The sequence below is a fragment of the Rhamphochromis longiceps genome, linkage group LG23, assembly GCF_057381845.1.
Source record: "Rhamphochromis longiceps isolate RC_006_pf linkage group LG23, R_longiceps_female_GT1.1, whole genome shotgun sequence".
Lineage (NCBI taxonomy): Eukaryota > Metazoa > Chordata > Actinopteri > Cichliformes > Cichlidae > Rhamphochromis > Rhamphochromis longiceps.
In genome coordinates this window covers 9,222,687-9,250,673 of record NC_140578.1, presented here as the reverse complement: position 1 = coordinate 9,250,673, position 27,987 = coordinate 9,222,687, and the positions used below count along the sequence as shown (strand labels likewise).

General features: G+C 41.4%; 2 protein-coding genes across 2 annotated transcripts; one reads left to right on the top strand and one right to left on the bottom strand.

Moving 5' to 3' along the window:
* LOC146641263 (cadherin-7-like) lies at positions 1 to 27,703 on the bottom strand. The gene is made up of 14 exons (XM_085398741.1): positions 27,580 to 27,703; positions 23,065 to 23,934; positions 14,499 to 14,793; positions 13,213 to 13,332; positions 12,684 to 12,851; positions 10,200 to 10,381; positions 9,280 to 9,536; positions 9,042 to 9,178; positions 8,745 to 8,866; positions 4,114 to 4,231; positions 3,659 to 3,967; positions 3,309 to 3,501; positions 2,236 to 2,632; positions 1 to 1,471 (listed from the first exon to the last, which is right to left on the bottom strand). Exons 2-14 carry the CDS (start codon positions 23,731 to 23,733, stop codon positions 602 to 604), a joined length of 3,837 nt encoding a protein of 1,278 aa, XP_085254867.1. The 5' UTR covers positions 23,734 to 23,934; positions 27,580 to 27,703; the 3' UTR covers positions 1 to 601.
* On the top strand, positions 17,176 to 19,151 carry LOC146641264 (E3 SUMO-protein ligase ZBED1-like). Its single transcript, XM_085399475.1, has 3 exons — positions 17,176 to 17,586; positions 17,991 to 18,364; positions 18,715 to 19,151. The coding sequence occupies exons 1-3, from the start codon at positions 17,187 to 17,189 to the stop codon at positions 19,099 to 19,101; spliced, it is 1,161 nt and encodes a 386-aa protein (XP_085255601.1). The 5' UTR covers positions 17,176 to 17,186; the 3' UTR covers positions 19,102 to 19,151.
* Positions 27,704 to 27,987: the final 284 nt, after the last annotated feature.

Below are 27,987 nucleotides of genomic sequence, written 5' to 3'. Positions count from 1 at the left end.
TTTACTATAATGGTGACTACTTGCAGGAGTCTCTCTGCAGAGCTACATGATACAACTCGACTCATTGGAGAGGCTCTGTAAACATGCGGCAGTGTGTGTCACGGCATGTTTAAAATTCTCGTGTTTTAAAATTCTCCAATTCCAACCAAATGCTTATAAATTTCAGGGATTATCTAGAGCGTGTGCCCCTATTAAACGATCAATATTAAATGTCACAATTCTAGTCAATATTTGATGAGGCCTATTTTCTAACAATGCAGCTTTCAGGGCTTAGAATCAATATTTTACATAAAAGTAAATTTTTCATAATGTTAGCTTTGAAAGCCCAAGTGCATTATTAATATCAGTTACAAGAGAAGTGTGAAAAGTGACAGGTTCCATATGCATTTGCTAAAATTCAGTGGAGGTGAAAACTATATGCTGTGCACTGATTGCGCCACAAATCTTCACTGTACTGTCAGCCTCCTGGATCCCTCCTGGCAGGGGGCAAACAACAAGACGATCTCTGTCAGAGGCTGTGTATTTTGCCACCCCTGCTGTGTTTAAAATCCATCACTGCCAACATAGTTCTCTTCTCTGAAACTTTTTCTTTTATTGGAGTCTAGAAATCCCATCTCTGTAGTTTAGCTCCTTTGTCCTCACTTTGTTTATGAGTCTCACTGAGAGTGGTCTCTGCTGTCTTGCCTCGCTCTGGCGCTGGCGTTTCTCCTTCTCCTTCCTTTTCCCTCTTCCTCTCTCGGATAATCTCCACCAGCCTCTGAAACTTCTGGTTTAGCTCCTCTATCCCTCCCACCACACTCCCCTCATCCTTTTCTCCATCGCTCTCCAGCGAACTCAGCGACTCGGCCCTTGAATCACAGCCCTCAAACTCGTAAGTCTGCAGTGAGTCATATGGTGGCTGTGACAGGTCAAAGGTGACCTGGTCCAGACGAATATTCAAGAGCTCCTCCATCCTGAGAGGCTGCGGGTTGGTCGTTTCTGTTCTCGCCGGCTCCGCCCCACTTGCCCAGCCTCTGCTGTTGCCAAACATCCCCTCAGGTAAGGGCAAAGACTGTGGGGTCAAATCCTTTCCCTGGAGTCCACACATGTTCAGTAGCTGCACTCCCGCTGGGTGCAGCCCACTGCTGTTAGTCCCATTCATACACGTCCCTCGGCTGTTTGGGTTCAGCGAGCCCACAATGCTGTATGTGTCTCCTTTCAGGTACACAGGAGTGTTTACAGAACTCATTTGACTGCTGTTTGAATAATTTTGCTCGGAAATGGAGGGAATAGAAGAATCAGTATCAATGTCATCTACGGTGCAGCTCGTGGCTCCAGTGCTGATTTGAGTCTGGGATGACCCCGGTCGCCCCTCTTGTTGGTTTGATGAGAAGCTGGTGTGACTTTGGCATGAAGACTCATTTGGGTCACAGTAGGTCGAATTTGCAACAATGCTGGTGATCGGTGTCGACTCTGGTTCTGTTGATTTTGTCTGGAAAAACAAGGAGATGATTTAAAAAGACACGAAGAGAGAAACGTATGGAATCAAAGGAGTGACTTTTTCAACTTTCTTCCAGTAAACACCACTAAATATTTAATTCTGGACTTGAAACACCCCTGAATTGATTGTTCTGACATCAGTTCATCTATGTGCAGTATGTGGTTTTGAGATGTTTGATCTGAGCAGTATCTTGAAAGACTGGTTGCGTGACTCTAAAAACTTTTAAAATGTTAGTTTCCAAAGGTTTTACTTATTTTTATTTTGAACAGGCTGTGCAGTCTCAGACTCGCACGCCAAAAATAAGATCTTTCTGATATAATCATAAAGGGACACTTAAACATCACATAATCATTCACTGATTCACAGTTTAAAATAATTCTTAAATGTATCCACTAGTCTTTTACTGGGCCCTCAGATTACCCACTCTTTTAAACTCTTTAGCCAGTTTTCTTCTGATTGGCTACCCTTTGCAAACAGAATATCAACATATTAGGGCATTCTCTTTCTCTGCTATCATACAAAGTCAAGAACAGATAAAATTGTCTAAAACTGAGCATTAGATCAGTTTAAAGCATCAGCCTTATAATGTTTATATTTAATATGAGCGTCACACAGCAGAATGGGTCCCCTACAAGTGTATAATTTCACAGTTAGCTATTAACTTTCATTTAAGTTGGTAATCCCTTATTTGAATCCATATAACTGTTACAACCATTGTTAAATTTCATGTTTTTTTTTCAGCACTCTTGTCTGACCTTAGCTGGGTCCTGATTCTCCTTTGTGCCAGCTGCGATTGCTTCACTGCCTTCATTTCGCTCTGTAATTTTGCTTTTCACCATGCCTTCTGCTTCGAAACTACTGGTGCTCATCTCAGGAGAGTGCAGCACAGGCTCAAAGGTGTTCTGGTTCTGGATGATGAGGGAATTGCTGAAATGACCTCTGGTGAGCCCGTGGGTCAGCTGAGTTAGCTGCAGACCTGCCTCCAGTGGCCCGGCTGGATAATCTCTGAGAACAGGCAGCGTGTGGAGGCCGTAGCAGAAGCGCCCGTAGAGCGGAGCGGAGCCCGGACGTTGTTGAGAGTCCAGGCCTGGGCATGGGTGACGACTCCAGCTGTACGTCCTGGCCCTTGGCAGATTTTGCTGGGTGTACCATCTGCACCAAGAGATAAATGTCAGAGAAGCACACAGTCAAAGACACACACACACACACACACACACTCGTTTTCATATCTTAGTAAGGACATCTAATTGAAGAAATGCTTTCCTTAGCCGCTTAGCATCGTTGTATTTTTACTCAGTTGTATATAGTATTTGTATTCTATTTTTATCTTATTGTATATTTATTTTATTTTATTCTACTGTATATAGTATTTCATTTTATTCTATTCTGTACAGTTGTGTACTGTATTTATTCTTATTGTATTCTAATTTTTGCCTCATAACTTTTGCACTGTCCACTTCCTGCTGTGACAAAACAAATTTCCCACGTGTGGGACTAATAAAGGTTATCTTATCTTATCTTATCTTATCTTACCCTGACCCTAACCATCAAAAATGAACGCCTAACCCTAAAACTAAACATAACCAAACTGTAGCTTAAAACCACATTTTGAGCCTCAAAAATGCCTTCAAACTTGTGGGGATGTGGCTTTTCTCCCTGTAAGTGACTGTTGGTCCCCACAAGTATAGTGGCATGCCAATTTTCTATCCTCACAAAGATGTCTAAACATGTACACCCCCCCCCCCCCCCCCCCCCCGCCCCCCCCACACACACACACACTTCCTACAAGCCAGGATAAACTTTTATTTTATTTCTGGGATCAGCTCACATGGTTCGGTTGTTGTGCATGTGCTGTATTCTGTGCATGCTCTGCAGCGCTGTAATGTCAAAAGCTGCAGTATCTGCTTCCCCTCCCCCCTCATCGTCATACGATATGATGTTCTCCCTGACATCATCCTCCTCGAAGGTTGAGTGGGAGTCTCGTTTCTGATGGCGCAATGACAGCGAGAGTGCACACACCACTAACGGGCAAAAAAAAAAAAAGAGACACATGACCATATACTCTTTGGACATTACAGAAGCAACCTGACACAACTGCTCAACGTCTTTAAAAAAAGTGACAAACAACACACAATGTTTAAAGTAGTTCAGAGACTTCAGAGAACTGACCAACCGTACCCAGAAGAGTTGTGACACAGGCCAGCATGGCCAGTAATGTCACCAAACTGAATATAAGAGACGGAGAGGCGGACGGCACGGGAAGACAAACCATGTGTCTCTCCCATCTCCTGTCCCTCTGTCTGCCCCTGTCCTCAGTCTGCATGCCCCCCCGCAAACAGGGACAAATAGTCACGGTGACTGTGCCAGTGTTGGTTAGACCCGAGGCCCCGTCGCGCAGCACGACTGGCACGTAAAGGGTGAGTAAAGATGAGGAGAAGCCAGGCAGGGGCTCTAAGGCTGTCTGCAGCACCAGGCTGGCTGTCACACCTGATAAAGTGGCAGAAAAAAATTAAAAAAAACAAAACACACACACATCATACACGGTCACTGCACAACAAACATGCACCACTTTTGGCTGGTGTCAGTTTTCTGGGTTTTGCATGGAAAATAAAAATAGGGCCAATGTTTTCAACCTCCGCTTTCTCTGATGGAGAGGTTGAGGGCAGAGCTGGACTCTGGAGGGATGCTGAAGTGAACCAAAGCGTCCTGTCCTCCTTGATCTCTGTCGATGGCTCGTAAAACCTGAACCACCTGAAGAAATCACAGATGAAAATTCATTGTTTTAATAATACAAAGGAGGTTAGAATTCTCTAAGAAGAAACAAAATAAATCAAAGGATGATTAAAGGTTGAAAAAGCATTTCTGTCTTTCACAAAAACATCTAAATTTGTTCAAATGAAACAATCAAATAAAAATTTCTTATTCAAACGTGTACTTCTAGTTTTATAAGTTTTCTTGTTTTCATTATTGCAGCAAAAACCATTCAATTTAGATTCTGAAATTACCTCCACAGATGTTTTTATTGTTTATAGTGTTTGTCTGACACAGGGGGTTTACAGGAATTAACGATGCGTATGATCCAACATTACTGTTTTTAATTTTAGTGCTGTTCGTTAATGTTCACTGTATAGTGCTGTATTGAATTATCATATTAAATCTCTCTATTATTTTTACATCCCTGATTTTATTTGCAGGCAGTGCTACAGGAGTTAGCAGCGTCAAACTGTAACCCGAAGGCTCTGGATCAAACGTGCTCCTGTGTGTGTTTTCTCTACACACATGTCAGGATAACTGGTGACTGTGGAACTCATGGAACATGAGTCTGACTCTAGTCCAGCCTCTACAACCTCCGGATGCACATTTTCCCCCTGTTTGCACTTTTACATAGAAACTTTCTCACACTTAAATGGTAGCGGGGAATAAAGCTCTCCATCTGAATTGCCATTTCATATCTGCACTCTGTGCATGTTCTGAAAAGTTCTTCATGCTTTATCTTTCAGTTGCAATGAACTGTGTAAAATGTGTAAAAGAAAAGAAAAATCTGAATGCAATGATTTGCAAACCTCACAAACTCCCAGTTTATTCACAAAAAACGTAAAAACGTATAAAATGTTTAAAAAAACAACAAGAACGCAAAAACAAAAAGAAAGCATTTTAAGAAGAAAAAAGACAATTTTGAATTTTACAGCAGCATAAAATGTTTACCACTGTGTAGCATCCCCTCTTCTAGCAACAGTCTGTAAACGTCTGGGAAATGAGGAGACGAGCTGCTGGACTTTGCTGATAGAGGATTTTAGCTGCTCAACAGTCCTGGGTTTTCTTTTGTTTCATGATGCAAAAAATATTTTCAGTTGGCAAAAGATCTGGACTGCAGGCAGCCCAGTTCAACACCCAGATTCTTCCACTACAAAGCCATGCTGCTCTGCATGCAATATATGATTTAGCATTTTCTTTCTGGCATCTTTTTCTGGTCTTTTTTTGAGGCCTTCCCTGAAAAAGACGTCATCTGAATTTGAGCAGATGTTGCTCTAAAACCATCATCAGCATCAATGGTGTCTTTCCAGATGTGCAAGCTGCACTTGCATACCATCAGAGACTCAGGCCTTTGAAATGAGCATTGGTAACAGGCAGGTTGGTCTCTTTCCTTTTTAGTTACAACGTAATTTTTATTTAGAAAAAAATAGAAATTTGTTAATTTGTTTGGAGAACTTTAGCTAAATCAGTGAAACAGAATAGACACATATGTATATTAAAGAGTGATGGCCGTGATCTGATTGTGGTATAAATTGCTGAAGGTACACATTACAGTTTCCTGGTTCTATGAAGGAGTATTTGGTGCCTCACTGTGTTACCCTCTGATGTACTGGCTACTTGTCCAGGGCACGCTCAACATCTTGCCCAAAGTCAGCAGAGATAGGCTTCAACTGCCCTGCAACCCCAATTGGATTAGAAAATGAATGGATGGATGAGTGATTTTATTTAGCCTATTGTTTTAAATGTGCGCTTCATCCATGAAAAGCACTTTATAAGATTGTTTTGTAACTGCCCAATAAATCAGGTTTATTATTTGTCTTATTATAAAAGCAACTAGCCAGGCAAACACGAGGGAGGCCTTTAATTATGAAGCAGTCACGGGAAACAAAAACTGACCGCTCATTTATTTCTTATAACAGCGAATCAGTTTAAAAAATGTTCAGAATTAAATTAGATCAGAGCTGCAATTGTTACTGACTGACCTTTGTTTATTAAAACACACTGCTGCACTAGCTGTCAAATCAACCAACCAAGAATTACAGCTTTAAAGTCGCACTAATGCTTTGCTTTTTCAAGTTTCCTAATTCCGTGCAACAGAATTAGCATGAAGGTCCACTTTGAAGGAATACCAGTCATCCATATTAAAATTAGGAATCGGTTATTATAATATTTGGAAATGCACTCAGCTACTCAAACGTTTGAGGGTGAGTTTCATCTGAGCTTGTCTTTTTTAATCACAGTGATTTTACTCGTACATAATATTTAATTAGCTTCCTGTTAAATTTCACATTTACTTTACAAAAGCTCCTCTTCCAAACAACCTCCTGGATAATCAGGCCCCATCATAGCTTAAATACTTAATAGTACCATATTATCCTAATAAAGCGCTTTACTCTCAGACTGGAAGCTTAATTGCTTTTTGAATTTCTAAAATTAGAATGGGATGCAGAGCAATCAGCTACCAGAAATGTTCCCGTGGAACCAGCTCCCAGTTTGGAGTCAGACACTCTCTATACTTTTAAGATTTAAACACTCCTTTTTGATATAGCTTATCTCTTAGCTATGCTGCTACAGGTTCAGGCTGCTGGGGGATTTCCCATGATGCACTGACCACTCCTACACTTCCCTCTTTTCAATCCTGATTTGTAACTTCTTTTTCTCTTCAGATAGTTTTTGTTTTGTCTTGTCTGTTGTTTATGCTCTCTCTATGTTATCCTTGTCTCCCATCTTCTTCCCCCTAACTTCGGGATGCCTTTGGTTTTCTCACTAGTTCTTTCTCTGACACTGTTAGGAATCTGGGTGTCTTATTTGACAGCTCATTTACACTTGATAAACAAGTGTCTGCTGTTGTCAGATCCAGTTTTTACCAGCTTCGCCTTATTTCTAAGGCCAGGCACTATATCCCGTATAAAGACCTTGAAAAGCTCATCCACGCCTTTGTAACGTCAAGGCTAGATTACTGTAATTCACTTTATTGTGGTCTCCACTCTTCCCTTTTACATAGATTACAGACAGTTCAGAATGCTGCAGCACGCATTCTAACTAAAACCAAGAAGTTTGCCCACATTACTCCTGTCCTTGCTGATCTGCACTGGTTGCCTGTCAAATATCGTATTCAATTTAAAATTTTGTTGTTTACTTTTAAAATTACCAATAACACTGCACCAAGCTATCTTAAGGAACTTTTAAACCCATATGCTCCTGCTAGGGCTTTAAGGTCATCCTCACAGTTACTGCTGGTTCAGCCCAGATCTCGACTGAAATCTAGAGGTGATCGATCGTTTGCTCTAGTTGCACCGGAGCTGTGGAACAATCTCCCGATTGGCATCCGGGCGTCTGATTCTATTCATTCTTTTAAATCACAGCTAAAAACATATCTTTTTAAACTTGCCTTTTCTACCAGTTAAATGCTGGCTTGCTTGCAGTGACCTATTGACCTATTGTATTAAATTCTCTGCTATCTTTCCATTATTGGTGTCTTTTATCATGGTGGTACAGTCTTACCTTGCTATAACCTATGTGCTGCAGTTTACTCTTATTGGTGGCTTTTATCTGTGAACATAATTCGTTACCTTTATGTATTTGATGTTAATGTGTGAACTGTTTTATTTTTTATTGTTTTATGTAAAGCACTTTGGTATGCCCAAGGCCTTTAAATGTGCTCTATAAATAAAGATTGTTGTTGTTGTTGTTGTTAACACTCCCAGCTGGTCTCAGCACACCACAGCCCCTTTACTGACCCTGGTTCTGCTGGAGATCCCTGTTAAAAGAATGTTCTTCCTTTCCGTGTCACCGACTGCTGCTCATAGACCATCCCCATGATATTGTAAGGTACTTTACCTTTCTACATAGAGAACCTTGAAGACTGTTGTGAATGTGTGCTATCTAAACACTGATAAGATATGTTGTAAATGACGATCATAATTAGTGGAATAATTCATCATACTAATAATAATGTCATTGCAATCGCAAAGTTCCACTGTCAGCAACCATCAAAGGCATATTTTGTTGCCTAATGCAAGCCTATCATGTTTAAAGGCTAATTGATTATGCTAGCATTTCTTAGAACAAAATCCCCTGAGGAGTCCAGAGACAGGCTGGTTCTCCACACACTGGACTAGCCAAAATCTACTTCTTTCCAGCTGTGCAACCATGATCAGCACATGATGGTTGCTGAAAAATGGGCCTCTGCACGCCTACAGAGATGCGCCGTGAAAAATCCTAAAGGATTTATGATGAATTATTTCATTAATCCTGAATTTAATTTACAATATCTCTAATCACTTTTTGTTCTATTGGATTTAAAAAGACAAATGTGCTTTGCTTTCTAAGGGATCCCAAACATCTGAGAGGTAAAAGGTGATCTGGTCTCTACTTCTGTAAGTGGGACAGAAAGTTGCTCAGGCTTTGAAAAACAATCACTTGCGGGAGTTTGAGACAGAATGAACAAAAACAAGAGCACAGTCTGAAGTTAAATGAAATAACAGGCAAAAACAAAACAAGAACGGACCTGACCGGGGGCACTGGAGTCACATACTGACGTCGTGTACTGCCTGTCCAACTCCGGCGCATTGTCATTCTGGTCTAGTGTCTCTATGGCAACCACAACCCTTGACACAAGATTTGGGTTGTCTAAAAAAAAAAGAAAAAAACAAGAGACTGACACTAATGTTAAAAAATTTGCACAGACTTTCTATCATTTTTACTACACACTTTGTATTCCCTACTGCAGGCAGCGCTTTCAGTGAAAGATTACTTTGGTGAGCTCTGCTGCTCTGAGCGCCCGAGGGCAGAAGGTCTGACATACCCCTCTGTGTGGCGATGACAGTGATATTATGCCACTGCTCCTGCTCACGGTCCAGCTCCATCACAGTGTTGATAAAGCCAGTGTCAGAGGCGATGCGGAACAGAGCCTCGGGGTCTGACTGGGGATCGATGGAGTACCTGAGATAAAGTAATAGGCACCATCAAGAATAGGAAGGGCAAAGAGAGCCCTGAGTGAGCGAGCAGGTGACTAAATGAGAGAGTGTCGGTGTGATAATTACCTAATGTTGGTGCTTTGTCCTGTATCGGGGTCCACGGCGTAGACCCGACCGACAGAGCAGACAGGGGGGCAGTTCTCAGAAACATCCAGATGGTACAGAGCCTGGGAGAATCGCGGTGGCTCATCAGCATTAAGGACCATGACCCGGACTGTTGCCTGGTCCTTAAAGGGACCTTTTCTTATGTATCGGGGATCCACTATAGGGTTTGTAACTTCCACTGAGAAAGTATACGAATTACGTGTTTCATAATCCAGGATCTGTTGAACAAAGAATAAAGCAGTTACTCTTTATTTAAGAGCTCTCATATGTGGTTTAAATATGGATCTGCTGTTTATTACTGCCCACATGCAAAACCTCATTATTCATTTATCTCTGAGTGTAATATACGACTTCCATTTTAGACTTTCATTTTTTATCTGGCTTTCATACATTTCTTGGAAATTAATCATCATCCTCTTGTCTTACTACATTCTTTGCAACCTCTTAATCTAAGATTCCAAAGTGCAATAATTATGTTTGAATGTCCAACGCTTTTAAAACGCTTAAAAGTAAAAAGACAACTTCACACTGGCTGCTTTTAACACTTCAAGTGAGCTACAGTTGATTACTCGTTCACTGTTACTCATTAATTGCTCATAGCAGAGCCCGGGGAGTCTGAACCTATCAGCAACAGTGGGAGTTTGAGTGGGGTGCTGAAGTGTTTATCTGCTTATAACAAATTAATTTGCAAATACCTGACCAAAGCACATTTTTTAATCACCGCAAATGTTGCAAATTGGAGATGTTTTTCTCATTATGTGGCTATTTAAGCATAAACACCTACATACGGCTTCAAATAGTAAGCTATTATGAAAATTGGTATAGGCAATAAAGTAAAGCTGCTTTGCACACCTCTGCTGCAGCTGCGTCCAGCCACTCACCTTGTTCAGCACAATGACAGCCTCTTTATTTCTTCCAGTTACGTTGAATATTTCAGCCTCCTCAGTGTCCAGGATGGTAAACTCCAGCTGTGCATTTTCTCCCAGATCAGGATCAGTGGCAGTGAGACGGCCCACCTCCACACCTGGAGCCGCCAGCTCTGATACAGAGAAGGACCACGCACCTGCAGGGAGGAAAACAGAGAGTTTAACAGTTTCAGTGCTGCAACTGAATGCTGATGACGATGGCTCAATTTGATATCAAAGCATGCACTTCTACACACATTTCACGACCAGATTTAAAGGTGCGCTGACATTATTTTCAGAAAGTATAAGTACCGGCTGCTGTAATCAATGAACGGATCCAGATTGCCTACTTATGCAATTCCAGAGTAAGAACTGGGCCACGACAGTCATAGTTCTCAGTGGAAAAATGAATTTCAAGACTCAACTAAAGCTCGTATCACATCCAATAAGGTGAATATCTTCAAAGCGACTGGAAATTTAGTGTGGAATTTTCTCTTTGAGGCAATCTACATTTTCACCTTGCTGAGCCGAGCTGTAGAAAAGGTGACACAGGAGAAACTTTACACCAAAGTGCCTGTACTTCTACTCAAACAAAAATATGAAACTATCCTGAGTTCCCTTCTTTAGTACAGGCTAGTCCAGGCTAATTTAAAAATAGAATTAAAAAACAATGAAAAACACACAATCAGTACGAGGAGCTTTGTTCCACAGCTTTTGGGGCTAAACAAGTGAATGCATCATCCCCTTTTAACAGTAACAGTTAATGAGTCTCTGATCTTAAAGGTTCAGGGGGTTCTGGGTGACATAAGGTATTAGGAGTATTATGTAGCATGTAGTAATTTCAAAGTAATCAGTAAAATCTGAAATCAGAATCTGTAGTGAATCAGAACCAGAGTAATTTTGGACCTCAAGTGTTTGTGCTGTGTTTTGTACAAACTGTAGATTGATGTGTTCCCCATTTTAAAAACCATTCAAGTATCGGAAATATGTCAACGCAGCTAGCACGGTCTTTTGCTATCAACGCTGATACGGACGTTCAAATTAGGCTCGGCAATTTAGACATTTTCTCTTTTCTGACCGATTTTTAAAAATGGTTCGAATGACTTCATTAGGCAAAAACTTTAAACATTTGATGACTCAAACTACTCGAATGCAAAGTTTATTTCCTATCTAAAGAATATCTTAGATCTTTGAACTGATGCACAATTAAGAACCATCCCAGAGCCATCAGTAACATTTTACTGACTGACATTTTTAAACTACAACACAATTGATACTGAAAGCAGTTTAACAGCCCCGGTGCTACACTTGTCTAATAAATCCCATCAGTAATGAAGACAGTAAAAAGACTCTAAAGCCTCAAATTCACTGAGAGTTATTTCCCACTTTGCTATGAATGAGCTGTATTTATTAAAAAGAGAATTACAGAGTTAATTTGTTTTTCTGTTATGTTTAGTTAGGATTAGAGCGCGTCTCTTTAGCAGGCATGAAAGCAGGCACAGCGATCTGAGGCAGGTCTCTTTTACTTGGTGACTTGCACATATCTCGTAATGCTGCGTGGCACATTTAGGGAAATGCTTTCGTTTTAATCAAAGCAGATCTACCTTGCTGATTGTTAATCATTCAATTCCTCCGCATAATGACGAAGATTTAAATATTCCACTCTTGCATTCAAAAACTAAATGAACCATTTGCGTAAACTGTGGCATTATTGTCAAACTGAAAATAACGACTTGCAGTAAGGGGGGAAAAGATGTAGTCAGATATCAGTAAATAAATAACAGGCTGCTGACATTTGGAAATATTAAATAGCTTCTATAAAACATTGTATTGCAGAACAATTTATCAACGTGAGGAGAAGGGGCTTTAAACATTAAGATGAATAGCGGTAAGCATAGACAGTCTGCGAGATGAAGAAGATGAAAAAGCCAGCAAAGATGAAGTAGTATACGGGGAAAATGCAGTATGTGTCTCAAAGTGTTAGACACATTCTGCAGTGATTTTACTGTCTATTGAAGCAGAAAGCACTGAACTTTAAGATGAAATATTAATATCATGGAACAGGGAAAAGCTTGGATAAGAAAAGTGGACATGATCTTTCACTCTTCTACGTCAAGCCAGAATCCATTTAAACCTCAGGGACCAAATGGGAGTGTTTATATCAACGTTAATAGTAGTCTTGGCAAAGGTTATGTGATTACAATTGATGCTAAAAACAATGATTAGGAAGAGTGCACAAAACAGAGAGGAGTGGACTGACAAGCTATTTAGCTCGTTTAGGGCTTTAGGTCTTATCTTGAATCTGTCAAAGTGACTTGGACCCAGAGGAGGCTAAAATATCAAACTGCTGTCACAAATGCCACGACAAGATGTTTCATCCTTAGATATCTCACACACACACTTACATCCTAGAGCGACAGATATTGAAAGTAGCCAACAGTTAAATGTTGATCTGCTTACTCCTTCTAAAGTGAGGGGGATTGTCGTTGACATCGCTCAGCCTCACTGTGACGGTCGTAGTTCCCGATAATCCACCAAGATGGCCCCCCATGTCTTTGGCCTGGAGGACGACCAGATACTCATCCTGAGTCTCTCTGTCCATGTCAGGTACCGCCGTCCGCAAAATGCCTGGTGGAGAGAGGAGAGCAGGACATGCAGCAACAAAATCAAAACAGCAACAGATTTCACAGTGACACCGTGCCTCTTTGAATTACCATCAGCGCGAGTCAGATGCACATATTTTAGAATTAGGAAGCTGCACGCATGTAACTTCAGGCCACTTCTGTTTTTGAATAGATCACAGAAGATGCAGGAACACGCAAATGTTCTTATCCATACTGGACATAAGGTGGAAAGGGATACGGCGCACAATATATACAGTGAGAGCAGTGCCAGGATTAGCTATGTGTATTGTAAACATCAGCAGAAGAGTCAGGTTATGAAACAGCTTTTAAAAAGGTTGAGCCGCACTTTGGAAGATATCACAGACCTGTCTGAGGGTCCACAGAGAAAAAGTCCTGGCCGTGAGTAATGGCATACACCAGCCGAGCGCTGTTTCCATATGTTGGATCATCAGCATCTCTGGCTGTGACCTGGATTATTGACGTGCCTGTAGAAGAGGGGAAGCATGATACAGATGACAGGTCAATGGACTCTTGCATATTAAGAATGTTAAAACAGGTGGCTGCTTAATGAGCCATGTAGCAGGAATACTTCACCCAAAAACTGAGCAAATATAACAAATATAATCCAACTCTCTGCTGTCTCACAACACACACACACACACACACACACACACACACACACACACACACACACACACACACACACACACACACACACACACACACAAAGTTCCAAAATACATATGCTGTTTGAATAAATACAGATCCATTCCCAGTTACAATATTGCTCAATTTCTCTTCTTGAAATGGTGCCAGTAGAAGTGCATTCAGCCACATCCACATTTTGGCAAAAACACGATTGTTTGCAGAGTACTCAGAGAATGAATAGACAGCTGGCGAGGTGATCGAGAAGCAGAAATATTTTTCAAGTATTCATTCTTTCTAGCCTTGATAGCAGGAAGCATAATCTGTATATAAAAGATGGACTGACAAGTCAAATATCCAAATATCTACTTTGAGCATTTTTAAAAAGTTCAAATTTTATAACAGTTTGTGAATGTGGATAATTCATAAAGGTATGAGTAATGGGCAGTGTGTTTCCAACAACAGGATAGCATTAGCTTTTCAACTAAAGGTGCAAAAAAGAATCCTATAACATAGCAACTGTTGATATTTTGGCCAGCTAAGCTGTGCTAAGCAAGCTTATTGTTTTATATGACTTTGTAGCTAACTAGACATTGGATGCTAACTTAATTCCTCTAAAATTGTAAAATTCGATTGTAATGTTAGCCAGCTACAGGCAATTTTCCTTTTAAGCCATTGGCTGGGCTAGCTTTGGTGTTGTGTGATATATTTTTTGGTCAGATCCATATAACTCATTATGTTATTACATTGACTGATATAATTTCCCACAGTTGACTAACAGGTAACAGATAACTTCCGCAAAAGTCTTTCACAGATGCAAAAATTACAATTGCGTTTCTCGACACCTGTTAGTGATGTCTGAGATTTTCCCCTGGCTAAAGAGTGAAAAAGACTGTGTCTGTTTTGTTTTTCAGAACAAAGCCTTTGTTGGGTAAAACACTGCTAACATTTGATCACCTCTCAGGAGATTTTGTGTGGTTGCACTGCAATGTTGTTTGCTGCATACCTATGTTGGCCATCTCCGGCACCATGGCAACATAAGGTTCATTGGGGAAGACAGGTGGGTTGTCGTTGATGTCCTGAACTCTGATGATGAACTCAGAGGACGGCTCCAGGGCTCGGCCGGTCTCACGGTCTGTAGCAGTCGCGACGAGACGATACTCATCTTTCTCCTCTCGGTCCAGAGACTTGGTGACATGTATGTTGCCCGTCTTGCTGTCGATCACAAACACAGAGCCCACTCCCTCTCCCTCCAACATGTATTTAGTGCTTCCGTTTCCTTTGTCCATATCCGTGTGCAGCTGGAAAAACAAATACGTACAGACTAAATGGCTGTAACACCTTCATGCAACATTACCTACAGATGCTGATGCAGGTATCACTCTTTAACACTTGCATTTGTTTAGCAGATACCACAAACCTGACTATGTGAAATGAGTGATTTATGCTAAGGCAGGATGGGCTCACTGAATCTAAAATGAATGGCACCAGGTGTGGAAGATACATATGGGACGGGGATGAGTACTGATGCATACAGCTAATTAACTCAATGGACCAAGCATGCCATCGGGGGTTTGTTGAGGGCAAATCCACATCAGTGTGGACAGTGGCGCTGCAAATGTCATATATGTATGCTCACAGATGCATTCTGCTAACTCAAGCACTATCCATCTGTAAATCTTTCTGTCTCTTCTATCCATCTGTCTCTTTCCTCCCCTTCTCGTAAATCCATCTGCCTGACTTGCCTTTACCTTATAAACCACCTCGTTTTCCAGTCCTTGTTTTTCTCCATTTTCATCAACTTACCTCGCTTACTCAGAATGCCCATCTGCTCGCAATTCTCCTTCTTTCTCGCTCTCTCCCTCTGTCTGGCTGTTTTGCTCCGTGGTGCAGAATAGTGGTTTGGTATTTAATGGCAGCGAGGATATTAGTGTGAGCTTGATAGGTAAAAGGCCAAACACACAAAAATAGAAAGCTAAAGAGATTACTCAGCCTTCATCACACTGAGCTTTCTGACCGAGAACCTTCACATTTCTCTATCCTCAAGGCCCATCTGCACATGTTCATAATCCACAAGGCTTATTCACAATCTTTGCAGTGGACCTTAGATACTCATGAGAGCCTTGACTTTCAATTGCAGCTGCAACATTGTCTGTTTACAAATGTGCAGAGCAATTGCACACGATTGTTGCCAGGCTTATTCATTTTGTGGCACAAAAAATTGTATGTGCAACACAAAAATAGACAAGTTTAATTGCCTACATAATGATTAACATAGAGTCATTTGTGTGGTTAAGACAGCTGCCCACCTTAAAGTGAGAACATGTGATGGAAAATATTGCACATAAATGCATTTAAAGTGCAGATTTGCATATTGTCTGCCCCACAGCACAGCATTCAAGCAGAGATCAAGGAAAAATATAAGATTAGTGTATATTGTGTGTGTATATGTGATGTGCATGTGTTGGAAGGATGAAGTTGGGATTATACATACTCACGATAGCATACCCTACAAATTGCTAGATAAGGGATTCAGGTTTTTTTTTATTCATCTCTTACCCACCCCCTTCTCCCTCCTTTCTTCTTTAAAGCTAGCTTTGATTTTGATCCCACACTTCACCACGAGAGACATCTTTGTCAGAGTCTGTGCCCACCTCGCTCCCCTGCCCCCCCTTGCTTCCCACTTTCTATCCAGACCTCCTCTCCTCACTGTCTAATTGCTGGCTCAGTCCTGCTGCGCTTCAGTCAGCATGGAAAAACACTCTCACTGTGGGGAAGAAATTTATCCACCCCGTACAAGCAAAGCAAGAAAAAGAGGGAACTGTCTCTTCCAATCCCTTTGTCACTTTCTCTCTCACTCTGTAATCTCAATTTTCCCCTCCTCTCACTCATGCAGTACATACACCTCTGGGTTTATATCTGCTTCACACTGCTTTCCTTGCAAGAGAAATTCTTTCTTCTTTCGCACGGGTGGTGGCACCTGTGATTTGAACTAGGGCTGAACGATATATCGCATTTGCGATAATATCGCGACATGATCAAGTGCAATTTTCTAACCGCAAAGGCTGCGATTATACGCTGCGATTATACTCCGTTTACGTGACATGCGCGAGTAAAACATGTGATATGATCAAACGAGATTGTCTAACCACAGAGGCTGCACTCTGGTCACGTGACACGGGGAGCAAAGTTTTGAAACAGTCTACCGAGAGTGAACTAGCAAGCAAAGCTGTAGCCTACACAATGGCCTCAGGTTCAACAGAACCAGAGCCTGCGGGGATGCTAGTACCAAAGAGGAATGGAACATCAGCCGTGTGGGAATATTTTGGGTTTAAAACAGATGATGTCGCACAGAGTCAGGTACTGTGTAAAACCTGTCTTGGTAGAGTTTCTACATCTCGCGGAAACACTACGAATTTGTACCAGCACCTTAAGACTCGGCACAAAACAGAGTATGGTAGATGTATGGCTAAAAAAATCTAGTAGTGTGCAGAATAAACCTAGTAATGTTACTCGGCAAGGATCACTGACCGAACTGTTTGATGGTGTTACGCCATATGAACGCACTTCAAAACGGCACGTGGAAATCACCAGAGCAGTAACCCACTGCATCGCGAAAGACATGATGCCCGTCAATACGGTGACCAAGCCTGGGTTCAATAATTTGGTAACTACACTGGATAAGAGGTACAGAATGCCCTCCCGCACGTATTTCAGTCAGACTGCAATACCCGAGCTACATATGCAATGTAGGCGGAGGGTCGCAGCGGAGTTAAAGGCTGTTGAGTTTTTTGCGGCGACAACAGACATGTGGTCAAGCCGTACAGCAGAGCCCTATCAAAGTCTGACGGTGCATTACATTACCGAAGACCTCCACCTCGAAGCTCGCAGCCTACAAACGGCCTACTTCCCCGAAGACCACACAGGGGAAAACATTGCTGCTGGCCTGAGAGAGGGGCTTGCGTGTTGGGATCTCCCTGAAGACAACCTTGTCTGCATAACGACGGACAACGCGTCAAATATGGTGAAAGCAGCACAGCTGAACGAATGGACCAGGCTCCAGTGTTTCGGACACAGATTACATCTTGCTATTGGTAAGTTACTGCCGTGAGAGAGAGAGAGAGAGAGAGAGAGAGAGTGTGTGCGTGTGCATGCATGTATGTGCGAGCCTGTGTATCACTCTCTCCTACAAACACACCACACTATTATTTATCTTGTTCTTTACTGCTGTTAATTCTAGATATGTTATGTCAACCCCACCCTGATGTACCCACCTCTTCTTATGTATTTTCTTTTTTGTTTTTGTCTTATGGTCTTATGTTCTTGTATGTCATGATGTATGTAACAGTAGCTTTGGCAACACTGTTCCCATAGTCATGCTAATAAAGCAACTTTGAATTTGAGAGAGAGAGAGAGAAATGGTGAAACCTTGCATCATAACTGCAATTGTATGTCTAACACTAATTTTACTTTTTACTTTATTTTTTTTTCCCTCCAGAAAATGCAATCAAAGATGGTAGAGTATCAAGAGCAATTGGGCTGTGCAAGAAGTTGGTGGGGCACTTCTCGCACAGTTGGAAGAAAAAGGCAGCTCTCACTGAGGCACAGAAGGAGCTTAAGCTTCCTGAGCACTCTCTCATTACTGAGTGCCCTACAAGATGGGGGTCCAAAGAGAAAATGATTGCCAGAGTGCTGGAACAGATGAAAGCCATATCGCAGGTATTGACAGGTGACCGACATGCACGCTCCCTCATCCCAACCTGGCAGGATGCTGAAGTGTTGGAGTCCATTCATAAGGCACTGCATCCTCTCTCCGAATTTACTGATGCTCTTTCTGGAGAAGAGTATGTGAGCATCTCCTACCTCAAGCCAGTTCTCCATCTTCTGGCAACATCAGTCTTGGCTGAAGATGCTGCGGACACTGATCTGACTAGATCAATTAAAACCAAGGTCCTGGCATACCTCAACGACAAGTATAGTGACCTCAACACCCAGGAGCTTTTGGATGTTGCGTCGTTCATGGACCCTAGGTTCAAAACGCAATACATCAGCGCAGACAACCTTCCTGCCATTAAGGCCCGACTGAAGACAGAAATGGTGGAATCGGCTAGACGTACACATAATCAGGTAAATCCTTGAAAATTATATTTCCACAAACACATAATATTTAAAAATAAGCTAACTGCAAAACTAATGTCTCTCTTCCCATCTGGCAGGAGAAGAGGTCTCGCACTGAAACTGCTCAAAATTCTCCAAGTGCACAGGCCTCTGGGGGAAAGGCAAAGAAGACTATTGGTAGTCTTTTTAAAACCAGTGCGGCCTCTTCAGCTTTGCCTCTGCCACTTGAAGATGTCGTGGAGGCAGAGTTGAATAGTTACCTGTTGACCCCTGTCATTGACGGAGAGGATGATCCCTTAGCCTGGTGGAAGGTGCACAACATTCACTTTCCACGACTGTGCAAGATGGCCCGCAAATATCTGTGTGTGCCAGCCACAAGTGCCCCCTCAGAGCGTCTGTTCAGCACTGGAGGGAATATAGTGACCTGCACTCGCTCATCCTTAAAGCCAGCAAAAGTAGATATGCTAGTCTTCCTAGCAAAAAACCTGTGAGCTAGGATGATTATGGCTAACTGAGCCATACTCATTGTGCACTTTAGTTTGTGCTGTGTTGCTGTTACTTACTGCAGATAATCAAGATGTTCAGCCAGTTTTAATTTAAAGGCGTGTTTGTGTGTGTGTTTACACAATTGTTATTATGTTTGCACCTTATGTGTAATGTTACTGACTGCAGAGATCAGTAAGATGTGTGTATTTTTTATTTATTAGTTTTATTTATTTAATATTATTTTTTAATTGAATGACTGTCTAGTAGTTCACAGATGTCGAAAAACTGAGTGTGGTAAAGCCACTGATTTATTTTATGTATATTTCTGCAATCTGCACATTGTACTGACTTTCATTTTAATGTTTACACCAGGGTTCCTTGTCAGCACTTTATGCTCAGATGTTTGTAAGCTAAAAATAAACTATTGTGTATGTTCAAATATACTGTTGTGATTGAAGAAGTTAAATAAAAATGTCAGTCATCAATTCATGCATCACCTCATGTCATCATAACAGAGGTCTGTCTTCCAGAACAGTTTAAAATTAATGTAATATAGTATTGGCCATACTATATGATGTATTGCTTGTCTTTGTTTAATAATACAGAAGACAAAGACCTTAAAAAATAATCGCATATCGCATCGCAATCGCAATATTGGGGCAAAAAATCGCAATTAGATTATTTTCCATAATCGTTCAGCCCTAATTTGAACTGTTGATAGCTCACCTCAAACCTTGCACCGACAATGGCTTTGACATGATCATCTCTCTATTTCTGGCAAACAAAATGAGCTACCTCTGAGAGAAAACACTGTGCTTCCGAACTCCTCGCAATGGAAGCATGCTTTATTACATGAATATCAACATCAAGACTTTACTTGCAGAGAAATAAACAGTCCCGCGTGTCTATTGATTGCTTTAACACCCCTCCCTGACTGTACCAATAACAACCACAGTGGAAGATTAAACATTTATGAGGTGTATACCGCACTGGTAAGAATCCAATCTAGACTGTCACTATAAAGTATACTGCGAGCTACAAAGTGGTTGGCAGAATTCCCTGTTAGCGTTGCAGCTGATATAATCCAACTCTGAGTATGCCGTAGCTGCCAGCAGCTGCATTAGCGTGGAGCTTCTAACTGTGAAGTGCTACAAGTAAACCCCTGGGATTGAATAGTTCAGGTGTGCAGTGGATTAAATCATCTCAGACACTCTTCATGTTGCGACACAGACAGCAGTTGAGGCTTGCTGGTGTGCTGATGGTAAAAACTCAAGTATGTGACTTGACAAGTGGGGATGGTGACGCATAAAGAGTGCGATCTGATCTGTGCCTCACTCTCAAGCATGCAATGGAACATTTTTAACATTGCAAATATGTTTTTTGTTTGTTTTGCAAGCACATGAATTGTAAATTGAGAGAAATTTTTGTAATGCTAAGAAGATAAATATACTTCATTGGGTGAACTTTGTTAGTAATTGGTTGCACCCCCTTTTACCTTTTGAACTGCGTGAATTCTATTTGGTATAGATTCAACAAGGTGCTGGAAACATTTTTCAGACACTTTTGGACCCTATTGACACGATAGCATTGGATGTCATTTGCAGCTGACTTGTCGACTGCACATCCACGATGGGAATTTTGTCACATCCCATCCTACATCTCGATTGGATTGAGATCTGATGACTGTGGAGGCCGTTTAAGTTTAAGATTATATGAGCTTGTGATGCCGTGTCTTATCCTGCTAGAAGTAACTGGGTACACGGTCAGGATATGACATCAAGGATATGACATAAAGGTCATGAATGGACATGGTCAGCAACAATACTCAGGTGGAAAACGGCTTTTAAACAATGTTCAGTTGGTACTAAGAGGCACAAAGTCTGCCAAGAAAATAGCCCCCACACCATTACACCACCACTATCAGCCCGAAGTGTGATACAAGGCAAGATGGAAATTGGGACGCAACGTTTTTCCAATCTTCTTCTTGACAACTTTGGTGAGTCGGTGTGAATTTCCTATTATTCTATATAGCAGTGGCACCTGGTGTAGTCTTTTGCTGCTGTAGCCCATCTGCTTTAAGGTTCAATGTGTGGCACATTTAAAGATGCTCTTCTGCATACATTGGTTGCAATGAGCGCTTATTTGAATTACACTTGCCCTCCTATTAGCTCAAAGCAGTCCAGCCTGTCTTCTCTGACCTACAGTCTCAACAAGACATTTGACCACGTCTACGTGTCTGAATGTACTGAATTGCTATCATATCAACCTAATAAAGTGGCAGAGGACTGTAGATTGTTCACTTTTGTTTTCTTTTTTTGGGGGGGAGGGGCTGGGTGTATTTTCTTAATATACATGGTACCAATATCGAGACATTGTTTTCCTTGTAATATCTTTGTGAATAACATGAGGCAAAATTTGCCATTTTTATAATTAATGTTTTATATGACAGATTTTCCTGCAACTGAATCGCTAGTACTTCAGTATTCATTGGTGACATGCATCCATTAAGAATTGCCAAATGTCAACATAGGCATACACGTAATTAGTTGATGGTACTGGTTATAAACTTAATTTTATACATTTCTGTCTGTACTTCATTAAGCTTGCAAGATATGTCTTTTTGAAAGCTCACTAATTTAAATTCTGAGAAATAAATGCCCAGACAATTGATGCATGTACCAACAAAGGGAGCTTTAGCCAATAGTAGTCTTACAGGCCCAACTTCTGATAAAGTGAATCTCTGAACTGGACCTCGCCACTGTTTATGGTGTTTTTAATGGATTTATATAATCAATAACATGACCTGCTGTGTGAAGTCACTCAAGAAATTTCCGAGGATACTGTAATACATTTTTGGTCCGTTACTTAGCACTAATTAAAAGATATGTGTGGGTGTGCATTGAGTCCATACATTTTATAGATGCAGCTTTATGTAAGCTGATAACTTAGCATGCCATCTTCTCATCCAAATAACTTCTGGCTCAAAAACTCCAACATTGGCCAGCCTTACTCCTGTGATCAAAATGTGTCCAAAACCATATACGCAGTTTAACATTATCTTTTATTATTTTTAGTTTCCTGTTTTGACTAATAAGTCAGTTAGCAGTGCAATAATTCATAGGTTTTTTATATATACCAAAATCGCTGGCCAAATTTCCTGACAATCTGCTCAGGTGGAGAATTATCCGTTCGCTAAGCTCAACCAAATGTTAGTGGTTGTTTCATTTAGAAAAACAAAACATGTAATAAGAGAGGATGAAATGATAAATGATGAATAAAAGACAGACTAGAAGGAAAAAGAAGAAAATAGGTGGAGGACTGATAGCCAGCCATTGGACAAAAGCCATAAGTGGGAAAGTGATAACACACAGCAAGCATGACAGGCCATCAATTTTATGTTTAATATATTTGGCCAGTCCAAATTAATAGCTTTCAACATTGTTTTCTTTTAAACCCTTTTCTTTTATTAATAGTGGCTAGTTAAACATGTTTTTATGTCGATCTTGTTATTTCTGTACACACACACACACACACACACATACACACACATACACAGTGTGTAGTATGTTTGTGTGCAGGTTTTAAGCACCGATTTGTGTGTATGAACAGTGAATGAGGCTCAAACAGGAGCTTGGGGACACACAGAGCAGAGGATGAGAGAGGTAATAAATGAAGCAGAGTGGAAAGGTTGTCATTGGGAAATTATTTGGACAAAGAAAAACATGTAAATAAATGAATGCACTGCGAACAGAAAAGATTTATGTAAATACATGTATTGAGCACAGGAGAGATTTCTGTTTGCTCCAATTAAACCCTTTGCGTGGCAATAACTTATCTATAAAAATGATTGCGCTTGCAAAAATATTTGTTGGTTCTCAAAAATAAGGCGCAATTTACATTTATGTTGTAATACAGTGAGATTCAGGTGATTCGCATGTGCATGCTGACTGGTTGTGCCGACAGCTTACCCGTCCAATGAGCACAGGCTCAGGCCCTCTGTACTCCTCAATCACAAAGAACTGGTTCCAGAGCCAGCTCCTACGGCGGCGAGAGTGAGGCAGCAGGTAAGGCTCTGACTGACTATGTTCAGACTCTGTGACCCATTTAGAGAGGCCCCGTAGCCTCTCAGGCTGAACGTCACCGACACCTGTCTCCAAATAGAGTTGAGGCTGGAGAGCGTACTCCTCCTCTGAGCTTGGCACTAGACTGTGATCATTAATTACACCTTCAACCTCTCCATTAGTCAAATTGTTCCTTTTCTCACGGTTCACACTGAGTTCAGAGCTATGTTTAGGTATAAGAGGTTTGGCAGAAGAATCTGGAGGTTTAAGTCTCATGTCGATTTGCTTTCCTGCATTGCTCTTAAAGTCAGAATCATTAGGTTTGCCGTCATTTAGTTGAAAAACCACATTTGGCAGAGTTCTTGCATCACTCTCTGAAGCCTGTACATGGCTTTCCAATTCTTTGATTCCAATAAAAATTTTGTCCAGGGACTTTGGATGATGTAAAACTTGTTGCTTTTTGTCTGATATTACTTGAGAATCCGGATCCTCCTCTGAAAGGCCGACAGCCTCTGAGATGCCGTGTCTTTCCCATTTGCAGAATAAAAGAAAAAGAAGCACAACATGTGCTGCCATTGCTGAGGTTCACCGATCACTTTGTCTTGTGAAGTGGCTGACAAAGGGCTGATCAGCTGCCGGTTTTTATGATGGTTTATTTCCAGCATGCCTTCGTCCTGCCCCTGCTTCGGTTCTTCCGCCCCTCTCCCTGGTGTTTGTCTTCATTTCGGCTTCTTTACTCAAATATTCCCATGCAGTGCACATGCTGCAGAGGATCACCTGAGAGAAGACATAATTAGTGCGATCTTGACTATATTCATTATTATGAGAAACAAGTGCTTTAAGATACAGAAGTGAAAAGACACAAAAAAGTCTGCTATCACACTCATTATATGAAGACGACATTTATTTCAGGACATATTTAAAGATAAATGTTTGTTCTGCCGTTTGCTCAACAGCTTTGTTTGCTAATCTGAGCCTTCTGCCAGCTGCTGTGCAAATAACTGTGAGTTTTGAACAGAAACTATGATAATTACGTCTCATAAGAAGTTACCTGAAAAGGACAATTCGCTTTGTACCTGATACTGTTGATGATATTCCTCTCATTGGCGTTTTGTGTGATTCTGGTTATTGATCTCATTCTCAGAAAGGTAAGTGCGGTCCTAAAAAATTTCAATTAATTCAGAGCCTGAAGGTACGGCGATGAGGTGGAGCTCAGGTACTTTACTGCTCCTTGTCACACACAATTGCCTGGACAGCAGGTGATTGATGCCATCCCTAAAGATGGGCTACCCATGCTTCAGTGCCCAGTTCTGAAACAAGTTCCCCTTAAGAGATTAATTAGGCTCATAAATAATTTAATCAATGACTTGTCCTCATTTCCCTAAAGTTTAATGATCTGCTTTTTGTCAGTATTTGAGTCAGATCTCTGGCCATTGATCTTTGAAACTTGATGCAGTGCAAAGTGTCAGCAACTTAACAAGATCCAAAACTATACGACAGTGCATCCATGTCCCACATGGATCCATCGCTCTGGCTCACTTTTTCCCTGCAATGAACGTTCTGACAGCTGCTTTCACCTTTATGCATGCATGGAGGCGTGCATGATCATCTTTGCACAGCAAAATACATGAGTCATGGGTACACAGGGAGGTAGTCTTCAAACATATGTAAATAAAGTTTTCATGCCTTTCTCTTCTGAACAGATTTGGAAGCTAAAATTCTTAAAAATAATGTAGAGATTTCCCTGCATTTCATGCAAATTATCAATAATTTGGCTAGAGGACATAAAATACAGTGCACACTGGGAAGACTAAATCCCCTGGCCTCATCTGACTAAATAAATGTACAGAGCACCAAGTACTTTGATAAATTTTGAGGGAACGTGGCACAAAGTTGGCCTATAAAAATGCAGTAGGCTTTGATGGTTTCTATAATACGAACCAGAACATTTCTTAACCCCAACATTTTCTGATACGATATGCTGCATGGGCACATTAAAATTAAGCCAATGTTCTTTCTTCTCTGCAGATAGTGACCCACTTAAAGAAGTACACTTGAGAACAGAGACAATTTGAGCTTTGATCACAGGAAATATTAAGTAATTTCTGCCCTTTTTACGTCATTATTTTCCCCTCAAATGGCAATCCACCCTTAATTATTTTTGCTGCATTTTGCGCACCAAATTTATCAAGTCATCCATATGTAATGCTTCATGTTCATCATCGGCATCTGTTTGCCGGTTTCCCAAATCTATGGAAATACAAAAAGTGGCTCTTCCAAAACACTTTTGTCTTCCTCAGCTATAGTGCATTAGCATAGATTGAGCTTACGGCTTACATTTCTCTCTGCCAGCTTTGGTCCAAAACCCATGTTGCCAGCAGTACATGTCATTCACCGTTGTTTGAAGTCTTTAGAGTAAGGGTGTGTGTGTGTGTGTGTGTGTAAGATATGTGTGAAATGTAAGGCAAGGGATAGAGGATGAAAGCGTGAGGACGATTTGCTGTTGCTGGCTCAGAATGGAATGATGAGTGGTGACATAGCTCTAAATTGCAAATCGCTGTTTCAGTCTCACTTCACTCTGCATCGAGATGCTTCACTGCAACAAGGCTATTCCGTTTTTATTAAAAATAGCCTGTGCATGTTAGGCCTCTTACATAGGAAAAAAATGGGAGATGGGGGCATAAAGGAGGCAGAGCAGGGGAAGTGGTAGTGGAAGTACACTGGGGAGGGGGGTGAGGGGAGATGGGTGGCTTAAACATCCAGGATGTGGACAGATTCTGCTCCATTTGAACATCTCTGGCTTACCCTCCTTTTGCCATTCGTCTTAATGCCCACAGACCTCTCATCCATTCTCGCTGGCTCAGTGCACACAGGGAAATCTCTTAAGTCTATCCAAGTCAGACTGGTGAAGAGAGGCCCACTGTACTCAGCACATCAGTCACTTCATTATTGTCAAGGTTTGACACACCAGACAGCTTAAGTGAGCAAATGCCCTGTGATAAGTCAGTGTTTAGCCATGTTTTATTTGTCATGTGAAGAGGCAGTGTAATATTACCAGAGAATTTTAAATATGATAGTCAACTCCCACACTCCGTTTTATAGGGGGCGCTCTTGAGAGAGTCGAGAACTAATGGAGCCCTGTGGAGCAGTAGAAAATGTAAATCATTTTCTTGGAACAATTTTTACCATATTTTTGACAGAAGGGGTGCAGCTCCATTTTAACTTTGTTTTTGTAATCACTTTTAACTCAAGTAAAACACTTTTCTGTAAGTGTTACGCACTGCAATATGAATAATTTACAGAGAATTTCATTTAGACCAGCACAACCAGCTGCTTCTTTCATGGTTTACTCTAACCACTCATCTATAATATAGTTATCATCTGTCAATGGCTGCCGTTAAGGCAGCGTGGCCTGTAGTAACTCCTTAACAGAAAAATCAGCAAGTATTGGGAAATTCTAGCTTTTTATCGGAAAAATCACCTTCATTATAAGAAAAACGCAAGGACATAAGCACTGTTCTGTATTTCACCTCAGAAAATTATTGATACCGTGTTAGAAAAGGCTAAAACAATAAATGGACTAGCCACGTAATTCCACTCATTTCTATTCATTGAGCACCATCTCATGAGCGCCCCCTACTGACTTGCTGCCAATTTTCGTACAGTGGGATAGATGGGAAGTGGAATGTTTCTCCCTGATCGGCTCTGATATTACATTCGCCACAACACGTGACACAGCTGCTTGGTCACGGATACACACAAGCCAGTTTACATGCACGCGCACACTCACATCTGGACCGCTCATTAGCATATCTAGTAGAGATATACTAAACAGCCCGGAGCGTGACCTTGTCTTGCTGGAAGAAGCCAGAAAAATGACCTACTTGATGCATGTTAATGTGATTTACACACTTGGGCTAACTATTATAATGAATGCAACGTCCCCCAAATTCCGCTTTCGGCAACTTAACCAAGGTCCAGCAACCTCATTCATTTTTGCAAGCAAGCGTCCCCGCGCCAAAGTGCACGCGGCAGGTGAGTACGAACGGCGCGCGCACACACATAGACAAAAATTACCTACCTAGCCGGGAAATTAAGAGGGAAAGCACGGCGTCATCCGTACCATCTGTCAAAGCTTGGCGCTCAGTTCAGTCACCCAAAATAATTGTCTTCTTTTCCAGACCCTTCTCTCAGCCCACCATTATTTCACCTAAACAGCTCGCAGATATCTACTACAAACAGCTTTAAACTGACAGAGAAACAGTTGGAAACCGCCTCGACCCGGTTAAAAGCCTCCAAAAAACGCCGAGAATTTGGACGATAAAGTGGAGAGCTGAGCTGAGGCGAAGGCTGGAAACTTGTCTGTGTCAACTATTGAATTCTGAAGATTTAGAAAAAAAGTCAATTATGAGAGAAGCTTACCGTGTGTTTGCGGTTTTGCTCCGGTGGTCTTCTGGTTTAACGGGGCTGAAATGATCCAACGTGGGAAAGGATGCCGAGGTTCATCTGAGCTCAACGTGAGGTCTGTCCACTTAGCCCAGTCTCTCTCTCGCTCTCGCTCTCTACGTCTAACCCTCCCTCCCTTCCTCCGTCCCTCGCTCTCTGTATACCTCTCTCTATTTTCCCTCTCTCCATTACTTTGTAACTATCACACAACGACCATAGTCACTCTAAAAGCCTACTATTTTTGAAATAGCGGCCACTGAGTGCCACAAAGACAAACTGTTAGTCTCATAGTGGTGTACTTGGACAAAATATGTGGGTATAGATTTCGCTTGAGCATTGGCGACATCGTGTAAAGGAGCATGGGGTCCTCCCCTAGGAATTTCT